The sequence below is a fragment of the Pantherophis guttatus genome, chromosome 1, assembly GCF_059756535.1.
Source record: "Pantherophis guttatus breed Tessera chromosome 1, ASM5975653v1, whole genome shotgun sequence".
NCBI lineage: Eukaryota > Metazoa > Chordata > Lepidosauria > Squamata > Colubridae > Pantherophis > Pantherophis guttatus.
This window is the reverse complement of record NC_142063.1, coordinates 128090538-128106089: the sequence shown is the minus strand read 5'-3', so window position 1 is coordinate 128106089 and position 15552 is coordinate 128090538. Positions and strand designations below refer to the sequence as shown.

Genomic DNA, 15552 nt, shown 5'->3' with positions numbered 1-15552 from the left:
TTTTTTTTTTTTTACTGTGACACTAAACCTGCAAATTACATCTGAATACTTGATGAGTTGAATTATATGTTGCTGAACAGATGCAAGTAGTAAACCAGTTCACTAAATAAATTAGAAAACAATGATTATGGGAAATCTGTCTAGACTTGAAAATGGAGAGGGAAATAATTTTTTTTTGCTGGTTTAGGTCTGAGGAATACACTCCCTCCCTTCCTTGTTGAAAAATAAATGTATTATTTTGTCCATTAATAATAAAGTGAAAGAAGCATGCAGAATGTTCTGCTCAATAATCACTGTAGCCCTTTAAAATGCTAAAGAAAGCAATGAGGTACAGTATTACTTACAAAATCCTTTGATAAATGGACTAATAATAATTTTAAACAAAACAAGAAGAATGGACAGATTCCTTCCTTCCTTCCTTCCTTCCTTCCTTCCTTCCTTCCCTCCTTCCTTCCTTCCTTCCTTCCTTCCTTCCTTCCTTCCTTCCTTCCTTCCTTCCTTCCTTCCTTCCTTCCTTCCTTCCTAGCTTGCTTGCTTGCTTGCTTGCTTGATAAAGAACTGTTTCTTTTGGTAGAAGCTCCCTACTATTCAAACTTCCTACATTTTCTTCATTTTACCTCTAGTGGCAACAGTAGTTATGTGAACAACATTATCCACTTTTGGGGGGATTGAAAAATTCCCAAGTAATGGGCATTAAAAGACCAAAGGACGAGATATCAAATTGAGTTCATCACTGATCGTGTGAAATCTGATGGATCTGAATCCCCTCAACGTGGTCCTTCCTTGTGTTTTGGCCTGCAGTGATCCATTGGTGGCCACTGAACAACAAACAGGATAAGGCTTTGTTTATATGCAGTCGTAAGCCTGCAACATGCCAAAATTAGGGTCTAAAAATTGAAACAGTCTTCTTTCCATAGTAACATGGGAAACTCACTCCTAGGCAGAAGAAAAGACTAATCACTCTTCCCATAAAGAGGTTTCAGCACAGTCAAAAACAATAATGCTTCCCAGGGATAAGAAGGGTAGGATTTAAGGGGGAAAAAATACATGGCTGCCAACAGATTTATATACTGGAGCTCTTAATCAGGATTTGAATTAGAGTGATAGTTGGGAACAAGGATTTAACTGAATTATGTTCCCTCGTGCTACTCAAAATGTAACTCTCTCCCTAACTCTAATCCTTACAAAGCAGGAAAGTTGGGACCTCTTGCCCTTTCCATAATTTGAAAACTGCTAAGAATTAATATCGCATTTCAGGCATTTCAGCAGTATTTATCAGCCACTATAATAATAAAAGAACCTTTTTGCTGGTTGCAATCTTCCCCAAACTCATATCTTCCCAAAATGTTTGGACTCAGTCCAAGCATGCTAAGAATTCTGGGAACTGAAACAGTGATGGGTTTCAAAAATTTTTACTACCGGTTCTGTGGGTGTGACTTGGTGGGCATGGCATGGCTTGGTGGGCGTGGCTTGGTGGGCATGGCAGGGGAAAGATACTGTAAAATCCCCATTCTCTCCTCAATCCAGGGGAAGGTTACTGCAAAATCCCCATTTCCTCCCAATCAGCTGGGACTCGGGAGGGAGAGAATAAATGGGGGCGGGGCCAGTCAAAATTTTTACTACCGGTTCTCCGAACTACTCAAAATTTCCGCTACCGGTTCTCCAGAACTGGTCAGAACCTGCTGAAACCCACCTCTGAACTGAAACCTCAACACACTGGGAAGATACCATATTAAGGTAAGTGAGTTTATTGCATTCGGTCACAGTTTCTTCACGCAAACGAATCAGGCTTTTCTCTCGGAGTCTCTTTAAAATTGCAATCCCATAACAATTATTTGTTTAATATATATATATGCTTACAAAATAAGATAAGAACAAGAATAAACATGACAAGAAAATCCAAGGCACCAACTAAGTAACCATCTAGTAAACCAAAGCATCACAGAAAGCAAGCCTTGCAGAAATATTGTTTTGGGTCAATTATAAAAGCTGAAAGTTTGATTGGTACTCATCTGGAATGATGTTCTGAGGTCCACTTCCTAGGTTCAGATGATTGATGGGACCTGGATATGCTGACATTGCCAGAACATATAGGCCAGGCAGAAATGATTAGAGGTTAGTTTATAATCTTTCACTGTGATGGGTTCTGTAGGTGATAACTGCAGCTCACAAAGCAAAGATGTGATGCAGCTGCATTTAGACACCCTAAATGTCTTTAAGTACAATCCCATATAAGGCACACTGCAATTATCAAAATATGACGCGAACAAAATATGAACGATGAACTTAATGGCCTGCCAGCCTGACTATGCGTGCAAACTGGTACACACTATGTTCATTGATTCCAATCCTTCCTTGCCATCTCTGTCATCTGCTGGTCTAGCAGGAGTTGGAAGTCCTAGAACAGTGATGGCAAACCTATGGCACGCTTGCCGGAAGCGGCACACAGAGCCAGCTCTCAGGGCACGCCAGCCATCACCCATTGCTCTTCTGGTTTCTGGTGTGGGCATGCGCGCCAGCCAGCTGGTTTTCATGTGTGCATGCACACCAAAAACTGGAAGACCAGGTGACTGACACGCATGTGCATGCCAGAAACCGGAAGCTTAGCTTCCTGGCGCACGCATGCATGCCGGGGAACTGCTTTTCCAGTTTCTGGCACTCCTGCGCACACGTGCATGTGTCCCATTTTGGCACTTGGTGCTGAAAAGGTTCACCAACACTGTCCTAGAACAGGGGTCTCCAACCTTGGCAACTTTAAGACTTGTGGACTTCAACTCCCAGAGTTCCTCAGCCAGTAAAACCAGTGAGTTGCCAAGGTTGGAGACCCCTGTCCTAGAAGATCCCAGAAAGGAAATGCAAATCTTTCAGGATTTAAAGGTGGAACCACTCCAGACTCAGTAGGCCCAAGCAGCCATTAAGTCTTGTCAGGGTTGAGCCTAAGTCTGTTTCTCCCTATCCATTCAGCCACCAGACACTGGGACAAGACCTTGACAGCATCACCTGGTTGATCTGGAGGAGTTTTATAGCTGGGTATCATCCGTACCAGACTCCAAACTCTAGACTCCAGACTCACACCTAGTGATCTTATATAGATGTTAACGAATTGGAGTAAGAGGGTTAAACCTTGAGACATTCCTCATAACAGGGATTTTTGGATCAATTTCACCCTCTTATCAATACCAACTGGATCTGACCACCACCAAGAAAGGAGGAAAAGCCACTTACAATACTATGCTACCAATATCCATAGGTAGTCTGGAAATGTCTAGACAGCCACTGAGAGACCAAATAGAACCAATACTGCTTCAATATCCCATCTTAAAGTCTGCTAAAGTATTGTGCTTTGGTCTGAAACCAGAGTGAAAAGGGTCCAGATAATCCAAGCAGAGTATTTTCCCCCCCAAATTAGGACTCTTTCACCAAAAAGTGTTACAAAATACCAGAATATCTCTGGTTGGCAGAAACAGTTTAGGACCAAAATGAATCTTTTGACTCAGCATTCATCTGGGATATGTAAGAACATATGCCAGAAATGGAGAGACATTCCCTGGGGCAGATTAAAAAAAATGAAATATTAAATATAAGTGTAGGCAACATTCAAAACACGTCAAAAGCAAATTAAATGGAATTAGAGCAGCTGATAGCAGTTCTGGCTCTGGCAACCAGAGCCTCAAGAATGAAAATTGCTGATCCTGTGTATAACTTGTGGCTCAGAGGTTAATACAACTGCCTAACATGCAGGCAGCCCAAATTCGAATCCAAGTAAGGGTATGGCTACCTGATGAGAGCTAAATAGCTTGAAATAGATCTATACTAGTCTCCCTTTATTTCTTTATCAGCGAAATATAAATTTTATAAAATTGGAAGTGTCTTGGCGACGTTTCGACGAAGTCTCATTCGTCATCTTCAGGCTGGTGTTCTCGGCTTCATGCTTCCAGGAAGCACGAAGCCGAGAACACCAGCCTGAAGATGACGAATGAGACTTCGTCGAAACGTCGCCAAGACACTTCCAATTTTACGTGGGAGAAGACCCGAATAACCAAAGACCTACATACAAACACCCGCGAAAACCTGAGAAAACATACACACACACACACACACACACACACGATATATATCTTATTTGGCTTTTTGTTAGAAATAGGAGAGGAGGAAGAGGATGACACGCAGTCTGCCTTGCCAAATACCATTCATCATCTCCCTGTACTCTTCTGGTGCCATACACAGTTTTGTGCTATACGCTTCTGGAGAATTTTGGAAGTTTCTACTATATTTATTAAGTCAATGGGATATGAAGAGCCTAACTATTTTCTTCTATGGCCTTTAAGTAGTCAGATCTGCACAAACCTTAACTTCAGTTATACAATTTTCTATAGATGCCATCTTCATAATCAGCTGCAGATCTCTTGCTAGTTTATATTCTTTAAGAGATTGTGGCACACCAGAATAATTTCATGTATGAATCCTACGTATTATTCAGTATGATTCATTGCTATTTCAGTACTTTGAGCTATATATTAATTCCACTCCTGCTGTTCTTATTTTCAGCTCTTTGACCCAATACTCCTGTCTATCCATCAGTGGTGATCTAGTTTGACAAGTTTTTTGCATGTTCATGGTTAAGAAAACTAGTCCTTTTGGCTACCCCTTTAGCAGGAGTTTGATTGACAAGCAATAATACTTCATTCCATGACACAAAAAAGTTCCCTGGGGGGATTTCAGCCTATCAAATCATGTTAAAAATCAGAACAGCCCAGCTCAGGTTATCGATCCTCTCTTTTGCTTTCCTAGTCAGTAATCTAGTTGTAAATGTTCTCATGTTTGCTGGCATTAAGGGCAAAAACTGCAGCCAATCTAAGAAAAACAGACTGATGCTATACAGTCAAGTACGATTCACAGGTGTTATTAGTTACTTTTAGGGCTATAAAATTTAGGCTGCGAAAATCCAAAATACTCACCAGGTAGAAGCCAAGAACTGGAGCAGTGTATCCCCATTTTTGCAACCCAGATCTGGCAACTCTAATCAACTTGCATATCCAGATACTCATCTTCAGACAATCAGGGGGAAATTGTAGTGGAGAGGAGGAGGAGGAGACTGGCAACAGAGTAAGGAAGAAGGATTTAATCTCTTACTGGTGTCTTCAATTGCCTGACCTGTTGGCATTTGGAGAATGAAAGTAAAGTATTTACTTAATTGGATAGCTTGTCCCCTCTATGAACAAGAGTAGTAAAAAAACAGCAACAATTCCTATTCTGCTTGCTAGCGTATTCTGACGGTTTAAGATAGGAAAAGAGAGATGTGTTTCCTTTAAACAAGGTAAAAACCAGGAGATAACCATCAAGGCAGTAAGGGACCCAGGACTGATTCTTAAAAGGCGATGAAGAAAGGTTTGCTGAGATTTTCAAAGGCTTTTAGCAATCCTTTCAAAACGTATGGACAATTCATCCATTCCTACAGATTCTAGTGAAAAATGTGACAAGATCTAAAGTCCAAGGTTCAACTAAAAAAAAAAAAAAAGTAGTCGTATAGGGGACAAATTGAAAATAGCAAAGATAACTTTGCATATCCTGTTCTTATATATCAGTGGCACCCGTAAGCTTTATTCATGTTTTCTAGAGGTTGATTCCAAATTTTAACTTTTTACTGAGAAGGGAAAAGGAAACTGCACATGGAAAAGTTCTAATAATTAATTACATTAATTTAACTTGAGTGTTTAAAGTTCAAATTATTCAAGCTTTTAGAGTCTTCCCTGGACCGGCCCTCATCCCAAACATGACGATACCTCTGAGTTATCTATTTATTTCAAATTAAATCTCCAGGTAATGTACAAACTGCAATATCAAAGTTTAACTGGCAAAGGGGACACCATAATAATCGAAGATGAGGATTTCTGCTCATCAGGCGACTACCTGTGTTTCCCCAAAAATAAGACTGGATTTTATATTATTTTTTGCTCCAAAAGACGCATTAGGGCTCATATTCAGGGAAATATGGTACTAAATGCATCCATCTGGCTGATAATCTTAACTGGGGTTTATTTTAGGGGTAGGGCTTCTATTATAAGCATCCTGAAAAATCATGCTAGGGCTTATTTTCCAGTTGGGTCTTATTTTGGGGGAAACACAGTAGTGATTAGCCAGATATTTTTCTTATGGTTCCTTGAAGTTGACCTGTTGGAAGTTAAAGATCTAACTCTCTTGTTTTTGCTCTTCCTCAAATCTAGTGTCAAGTCTAATTGCAAGTATTGTACAATGTGGAAAATGCAAAAAAATAACTTCCCCCTTTGGGGTAAATAGTTGTGTTTCATCCACTAATCACCTGCTCAGGCCACATCTACTCTGCCGCAGCAAACATACCTGAAGGGTGAACTGCCTCCAGATATTCATAAGAACTCTCTATCCAGCTTACCTTGGAGTATTTATTCAGCAGTATTGAGAACAGCTTAAGCCTCTAACCATATGAGTGCCTACTGGTAGAGCAAGCAGAAACACCCCCCCTCCTTTTAATGCAAATGTAACAATACGTGGTCTATGTTATCTGCTAATTAAAAATTAGTAATTTTAAACAGCAGAAAGCAGCACCACTGGTCCTTCATGCTGTTTTCTATTACTCAAAGTATATCTAACAGCAGGAGTGAGAGAAATTGTTTGGCACATTAGGCCTGTCAGGTTTCATCTCTGTTTGGTTCTTTTCTAGGTCTAGACAGCCAGGCCTTCTGGTTCACACCTGCCGATGTGTGTTTTCCCAGCACTCAGCCACCCCACCACATGGTCTGGCCTGATAACAGAATAAAACAAGTGGAGTGGGAAAGACCAGCCAGTCATAGCACGTTCTAACAGCAGAGGATCATTATGAGGGAAACTGTCACGCATGCTGACAGCTTAGCCAAGCTGTCAAATAGGCTGAGGTTCGGTTATTTTAAAGAGGGGCAAGATAATTTTTTTTAAAAAAAATCCCCTAAGGTATTACTATTATTATTTTTAAAACAACTTAGCAGGAACAGATCAGGATTGGGTTGAGAAAAATATCCACACCATTTACAATTGTGTCCCAAACAGGAATATTTTCTAAATCTGGAATAAAATGTATCAATGGTTGGAGAGGAGGAGGAATGTCGGGATAAAGAAATATTGATAAGTCGAGAGTTGGAAAATTATTATGTTAGTATTATGTGATAGGTAGGAATTGTATTGGTATTGAAAGTAATTTTCACAGACGAAGAGATTTCTGTGTCTGAATTTTGATAGACTGTACATATTTATATATCGAACATGAATTGTATTTGTTGTAAGGTAAAACTTGATGGAAATGTTTGAACCAGAAAAGTCGCACTATGTCCAACGTTTTTAACTGTATATTTAATAAAAAACTTTAAAAAAAAAAAGAATATTTTTTAAAGCGGAACTCCTTCAACCCATGAGAAACCCAGGCTTCTGTAACCTGGTTCCCTCCAAATAATTCATTACAATTTCCACAGAGCACAGCCAACATGGGAAATGTCAGAGGATGATGGGGGGTGGGGGGTGGAATGTGTATCAAGGACCCCATGCAGAGGGAAGAGTTTCTAAGCCCTTCTCCCCACCCCTCTCTCTCTCCCCATCTCCATCTCTATCTCTCATCTAGTTTGAAACCTCCCTACTCCCTCACAGAGAGATTGTGAGCAGTGTACAAATAAAATATTAAAAAATAAAAACAGTACAGTATATAAAATATAAAGACAGGTGAGGATGATTAAAAACCAATGCTAAGAGTTAATTAAAAGAGGTGGGGGAGCTCTCAGGGCGCTAACCAGCCCTACTTTCTTCCTAAAATTATCATGTTCCTTAAACTGTGGTAGATTTTTGATACATGCTATCATGAATGCATCTGTGGGAGATCAATTACACACCATCTTCCACATATAAATTGCTGCATTCCTCTTACCCATAGGGCAGCCATTTCAAAACAATAAATATCCTGAATGCTGTGAGCGTTATCAGTTAGAAGACTCTTTGCCCCTATTTCTCTCTTTCTTCCCTTGTTAATGTATTGCTTGTTAAATATATATAAAAAAGAAGGAGCTAGCTGGAAAAGCCAGAGAAGTTAAATGTGGAAGACATATGGACCACCATAATATTCTCTAATGAATGCAGGATGCTTGTACAATAAAACCATTGCTGGCAGCTTGAAAGAGTCCCAAGCAAGACGTTTTCGGTGAGTGCTCCCCACCCCCTTGATTTATTGATTGACTGATTGACTGGCAGTAGACCCGCTTTTCTTCCATTGAACCACTGGTGGTGCAGTGGTTAAAGTGCAGTATTGCAGAAAAACTCTGCCCACAGCTTGCAGTTCGATCCTGACAGGGCTCAAAATTGAGTCAACCTTCCACCCTTCCGAGAAATGAGGACCCAGAATGTTTGAGGCAATCTGCAAATAATGCTTCTTCATTGTAAACCACCCAGAGAGTGCTGTCAAGCACTCTGGGGCAGTATATAAACCTAAATGCTATTACTATTTCTCTCCACCCACCAGGTATTTTCTACGATTACTCAATTATACTGTACTTAGGTTTAGCCAGTCTATCAGCAAGTTTCAAGGCTCTAGGATAAGGTTTGCCTGATCCTGGAGATTTAAAATCACTCAAAGGAAATAGGTATTTCCTGCATCTCAAACTTCAATCATCCTCCTTTATCCTACTTATTTGCAGCTGCAGAATAGGTTGTACATGGTTTTCCGTTGAAGAAGAGTGAGCCAGCCAAGTTGGTTGGTATTTAGGATTTGGATGGGAGACCACCAGACAGATGAATCAAAATTGCTTCCTGGAAAAAAAGCAGTGGCAAACTACTTCTGGGCAGTTGCCAAGAAACTTGTTCTGAGGAAATTAGAATCCTGTGAGCCCTTTTCAGTTCTGGAACCACAGGTTGCCCACTCCTGCAGTGAATTATTATGTCATTTGCATGGCTTTGTGTTAACCCAATTCAATCCTCAATCCTCTCCAACAGAAAGTAATTGGTTGAAGAGGAGAAGGTGATTGGCACCTTGAGAGGGATCATGTTATCCATGAATTTGTGAATCCATGAACTGAAAAGAGTTGGACCTACAGATTGGATTTTAGAAGGACAGCTGATGAACTCAGAGGAAAAGAGCATGGGAAATTCTGTTACACCAGTTACCAAATGTACAATTTCAACCTGTTGTCTTAAAGAAAAATGGGATGTCAAAATGGATATAGGCAGATGTTTCCAAAACGCTGAAATGAAAAGGGCCATGTGGAAGAAAGAGAAGGAAAGGGCTATAATTAGAGAAGAATACAAGGTACTGTAGTCTCTAGAACATGTAGAAAGTGTGCCAGAAATGTTAATGCTCATAATGAGCTCAGACTTGCAAGAGATGCCAAAAACATCAAAACACGACTATTTTGAGTACATTAGGGGGAAAAAATGAAAGCCAAACAGGAGGTAGGTCTATTGCAAAGAGAAAGAGGTGAATCGGTGATTATGAAAAGGCAGAACTGTGTAACTCTATTTTGTGTCTGCATTCTTTTGGATAGGAAATGGAACTTTAGCTGGTAATCCTTATGCCACTAAGGGACTGAAGGAACAACAGCTTAGGATAGACTGTGAGACTAGTAAGAGATGATTTAGTTAATTTAAATGAATCTATATGGTTTACACACAAGGGTACAGGCCAGTGGTGGAATTCAATTTTTTTTTTACTACCGGTTCTGTGGGTGTGGCTTGGTGGGCATGGTGTGGCTTGGGCATGGCTTGGTGGGCATGGCAGGGGAAGGATACTGCAAAATCTCCATTCCCACCCCACTCCTGGATGAAGGATATTGCAAAATGTCCATTCCCATCCCACTCTGGGGCCAGCCAGAGGTGGTATTTGCCGGTTCTCTGAACTACTCAAAATTTCCGCTACTGGTTCTCCAGAACCTGTCAGAACCTGCTGAATTTCACCCCGGTACAGGCATAAGTAGTGGAAGTCATTGTGCAACTGCTCTCAGTAATTTTTGACCATTGTTGACTTGAAAACTGGAAAAGCCCATTCCCAGCAACAAAAAGGGGAAGAAGGAGGAACCAGGAAAGTTTGATGCATATTCTGGGCATGATCCTTAAACAGATGACCAAATAAGATATTTGTGAGGATTTTTATTGGTATGCTGTGATTAACAGGAAGAACTATGGGTTTGTTCCAAACAAATTGTGTCAGACTAATCTTATCTGCTTTGATGAATTATTAGCTTAGTAGATCAAAGGAATTAGGTAGACACATCTGGACCTTTGCAAAGACTTCAGCAGATCACCTCATTATATTGTTCTTAATAGATGGCAAAATGTATGCTAGGTGATAATAGTATTAGTAGTATCATCCAGCATATAATTGGCTGAATGCCTGCATGAGAATCATGATTCATCAAGGGCTCACAGTTGGCTGAATTACTGTATCCAAAGAGGACATGTTAATGCCTGGGGGAAAGCATCAAATGGAACGCCACAGGCTCTGTTCCAGGTTTGTGTGGTTTAACATTTAGCAATGACTTGGGTAGGGGAGTTTGGGAGGCATTTATCAAGTCTGCAGATAACTCAAAGCTGGGAGGGGTGACTATCATTTTAGAGGGGAGATACAGGCTTGTGCAGTGGTCTGAAATAATAAAATGGAATTTAAGAGGCAGAAATGTAAAGTTCTGTATCTGGGCTTGAAAAATGAAAACCACAGAGGAAGTATACCATGAAGGGAACCTCAATTGCACTTGTGAAAATAATCTGGGAGTTCTTGATAATCACAAATTAAAAGAGAGCCAGATGGGAGATACAGCTACTAAGATGCTATCTTGGGTACAAGAACAGGACAAGAAGATCTTAGGAAGTTAACTGCTCTACCCTGCCTTGATCAGTCAAAAAGGGCAAGGACAAACTGGATCAAGTTCAGAAGAGGGCTACCAAGATAATGAAACCAAGCCCTATGAAGAACAATAAAAGGATCTGGGTATCTTTACCCCACAGAAAAGATAACTAAGGAGAGATAGGATAATTACATGAAAGGGATGCACACAAAAAAGAGAGTGAGAACCACTGCAGTCAAACTACAGGGCAATAGATTCAGATTAGACATCAGGAGGAACCACCTAGCTCAGTGATGGTGAACCTTTACCGGATCGAGTGCCCAAAACGTGCAAGAATCCCCAAAATGCAATGTGCGTGTGACCTCCGTGCATGCGCCCTGCTTCCCCGCATATGTCCCACCCCCGCACATGTGCATGCAGCCCCCTGCACATGCCCCGCCCCCCTGCTTCCCCGCATGCACCCCGCACATGTGCAGCAGAGACCCAAAGACCACCTGGCCGGCGGAAGGTGCATGCACTTGCGCAGTGGAGCTGAACTAGGGTGACAGCTCGCATGTCATCAGAGAGGGCACTGTGTGCCACCTCTGGACCATCACGATCCTAAATGGTCAAGCATTGAGTCTTGAAACAGGCTGCTGCAAGAAGTAGTGAGTCATTTTTCTCAGGGATTCTTCAAACAAAGGTTGGATGACCAAGGAGTGGGACTAGATGACCTCTAAAATCACTTCGAACTCTGTGATTCTAATGATTTGATTATTAGTTAGTTTAGTTAGTTAGTTTATTTGATTTGTATACCGCCCTACTCCTGAAGGACTCAGGGCGGTGAACAGCCAACAATAAAATACATAAATACACAAAATTTAAAAACCCGATAAAATCAAATTAAACTTTTTGGCCCAGACAAATTAAAACACCCCAATAATTTAAAAACAGATTAAAATTTACATATTTAAAAGGGAAGAGATCAGGCCAAGCCCGCTTGATGGAATAAAAAGGTCTTCACAGCACGGCGGAAGGAGCGCAGATCCGGGATCCTCCGTATCTCCAGGGGGAGCTCATTCCAGATGGTAGGTGCCCCCACAGAGAAGGCTCTCCCCCTAGGGGCCGCCAGTCGACACTGTTTGGCTGACGGCACCCGGAGGAGTCCCTCTCTATGAGAGCGTACTGGCCGGTGGGAGGCTATTGGTGGTAGTAGGCAGTCCCATAAATAACCAGGCCCTAAGCCATGGAGCGCTTTAAAGGTGGTAACCAAAACCTTGAAGCGCACCCGGAAGACCACCGGGAGCCAGTGCAGCTCGCGCAGGAGAGGTGTTACATGGGAGCGCCATGTCGCTCCTATTACCACCCGCGTGGCCGCACTCTGCGCCAGTTGGAGCCTCCGGGTGCTCCTCAAGGGGAGCCCCATGTAGAGAGCATTACAATAGTCCAGGCGGGAGGTGACGAGGGCATGAGTGACAGTGCGTAACGAGTCCCGATCCAGAAAGGGACGCAACTGGCGAATCAGGCGGACCTGATAAAAAATCCTCCCGGTCACGGCCGTCAAGTGCTCTTCTAAAGACAGCCGTGAATCCAGGAGGACGCCCAAGTTGCGAGCCCTCTCCGTGGGGGCCAATGATTCACCCCCAATAGTCAGTGATGGCGTCAACTGGCTATATCGGGACGTCGGAAACCACAGCCACTCGGTCTTGGATGGGTTGAGCCTGAGCCTGTTCCTCCCCATCCAGATCCGTACGGCCTCCAGGCACCGGGACATCACTTCAAGGGCATCGTTGGGGTGATCCGGGGTGGAGATGTACAGCTGGGTGTCATCAGCGTACTGATGGTACTCCACCCCGAAACCATGGATGATCTCGCCCAGCGGCTTCACATAAATGTTGAACATTGTTGGTTAATACGGTTCAGCGTGTTATGCAATCCCCATGATGGCTAATTCAGTGCATGAATCTATTCCTAAAGAGCCCCAGACTGACTCAAAAGAACAAAAACTAGATAAAACCTGCTTTCTGAGACTCAGAAAGCGGCTCCCAGTGACAAATATAACCAGGTTAGACAGCGAAACATCTGATGGGCTAAGCGATATTCTTGTAGAGCTCATTTACAGATTTTCCTCAATTTACAACCCCAACTGAGCCCCAGATTTCTGTTGCTAAGTAAGACAGTTGTTAAGTGAGTTTTGCTCCATTTTACAATCTTCCTTGCCACAGAAAGTGAATCACTGCAGTTGTTAAGGACATGGCTATTAAGTGAATCTGGTTTTCTCATTGACTTTGCTTGTCAGAAGGCTGTAAAAGGTGATCCCATAACCCCGAGAGGGATATGTGACCATCATAAATACAAGCCATTGGCCAAGCCTCCAAATTTTAATCACGTTTGTGGGGACGCTGCAATGATAACACAAGTGTGGAAACTGGTCATAAGTCATTTTTTTCAGTGCCTTTGTAACTTAGAATGGTCACTAAATGAATGGTTGTAATTGAGGTCTGCCTGTACTACTGTTAATCCAAGCCGTAGAAGCCCATCTATCAAAGAAAGGCAAGGAAAGATATGCAGGAATATTTGATATTAGGAGTGTTCAGTCCCACTGAACTTTCCCCAAAAACATCATGATCCCTGCCATTATTGGGTATATTCTCCTGCTCCCTAAGTTACAAAATAAAACCATTCTTCCTCAAAACCATAAAAAAAAACCCTATCATTGCTCTTTAGAGCCATGCAGCTGCTTTTCGCAGACATGCATTCATTTTTATTTGTCTCGTGTTATTAAGCTTGCAAAGAAGACAAATAATACCTTAAGCATGAAGGTAACAGTAATCTGTCTTCCTGGATATAAGATAGATTGAAATATTTGCAGGTATGACAGAAACAACACAAGACTGGGTCTCATTTCAGGAAATTTCATTGGAATTTTCCATTCACTTTTGGATTTTTTTGCTTTATGTCTTTATCCATGATTTCAAGTTTCAAACAGAGATAAAAAGAAAAAAAAAACCTATGTAGCATGCTAATTTTTCTTAGCTGTTTTTCTCTGCTTCTCTTCACAAGGAGGCTGAGTGAAACTGTCGATTTTTGCAAGTTATTTTCCTGACTTAGTGTATTGGTTTAAGAAATTGGGGAGGAAAGTTTGAAAACATCCACCCCAATACATATATTTGAAACACGTTTTCTATTATATATAATTATTTTTTAAGAGCTAAAAAACAGATTTGGAAAGCTCTGAATTTCATGAGGCCATCTGGGTTGTGCACCTCTTCAGAAGGAGCCAATTATACAGTTTAAATCAAACAGTTTTCTCCATCACTATGAAAACTGCCCAGAGCTCAAGTTCTCACTTGTCTCATCCTATTGTGTGTGGTGTGGGGGTTTTTTGGCCCGGAAGCAGAAGTGTATATGTGTGTACTTTCCTCTGTTTTTCAGAACACAGGAAGGAACTTCGGGTTGGCCTAATTGAACAATCAGGCCACTCCGCCTAGCCTTTCTAAAGGTCCACAAGAATGACAGGAATCAGGGAGTCCATCCATCCTCAATGAAATCATAACACAGGCCGAAATCAAATGGAGGAGGGGACGAGGGAGAGAGAGAGAGAGAATCCTTGGAGCTTAGATCCTTGTTTATTTTGAGCAGGTCTGTGCTATGATAGTTGATCAGAGGAGCTCAGCGTTTACTTGAGTGTTTACAATAGCTGCCATCCCCAAGAACTGCCAGAAGAGATGTTGTGGGCTGACAATGTTAGAAATTCTCAGGCACGCTATCTACACAAGCAAGACATTTTTTTAAAAAAATTTTTTTTATTAATTTTGCAACCACAACACAACACAACATACAAAACACAAACACAAAATATGTGTTTCTTTTTACGTATCAGTTTCATTCCTCTTACTTTCCACTTTCTACATTCCCCATTTTTCTCAACTTTTAATGCACCAAAGATCCTGTTCCTTCCACCAACTTTCTGCATTGCAAAAAGTGCGCTGCTTAGATACCATTTCATGTGATGTTTTGTTTTCAATGGAATCCTTCTTTTTCCGATTGCAAAACAAGTAAGTTTATTCAAATATCAAATGGACGGCAGAGTAAATTACGAATATCTTGCAGCTAAATGCAGAAACGTTTATGTAAGCATTGGTTTCCTTCCCTTACTACTTTTACAAAAAAACAAAAAAAGAACCTTTACTGTTTGGTTTACAGTGGGTAAATATTGCTTCTTTATCATCTACTCTCAAAGTAAACAATATAAAGAATTGTTCTGTTTAGAAATGTTGGTATTAGAATAAAGCATTTTCTGTGCCTTGAGCTCTGAAACACTAAACTGCAAATGAAGCACATACTTTTTGCATGCTGACCTCTTACAGTGTTGCTTAAAGCTTTTGGTTTAATTCCTTCAATTCTTTTAGTTTTCCTTCCATCCATCTAGGTTTCTAGTCCTATGGATGAAACAATAAGCTTTAAAGGACAATAGCTTTCTTTATGGTGTGAAATACAGTAGCTATAAAATGGATATAATGGATATGGATAAATTTAAAATCAATTACACATAGTCCTCAATGTACAACCACAATTGAGTCAATTCGGTTGCTAAGTGAAACATTTGTTAAGTGAGTTTTGCCCCATTTTACGACCTTTCTTCCCACAATTGTTAAGTGAATCATTGCAGTTGTTGAGTTAGTAACATGGTTGTTAAGTGAATCTGGCTTCCCCATTGACTTTGTTTGTTAGGAGGTTGCAAAAG

General features: G+C 41.1%; 1 protein-coding gene across 8 annotated transcripts in view; it reads right to left on the bottom strand.

The window, feature by feature from the left end:
• The window catches only part of KALRN (kalirin RhoGEF kinase), a 589612-nt gene that overhangs the window by 335856 nt on the left and 238204 nt on the right, over positions 1-15552 (bottom strand). The window contains exon 2 of one of the 8 annotated variants that reach the window (XM_087884051.1): positions 4959-5095. The exons of the other annotated variants lie outside the window; for them this stretch is intronic. Within the exon in view, the coding sequence (XP_087740177.1) occupies positions 4959-4995 (37 nt within the window). The 5' untranslated portion in view covers positions 4996-5095. The remainder of the gene's footprint in view (positions 1-4958; positions 5096-15552) is intronic. 8 annotated transcript variants of the gene reach the window in all.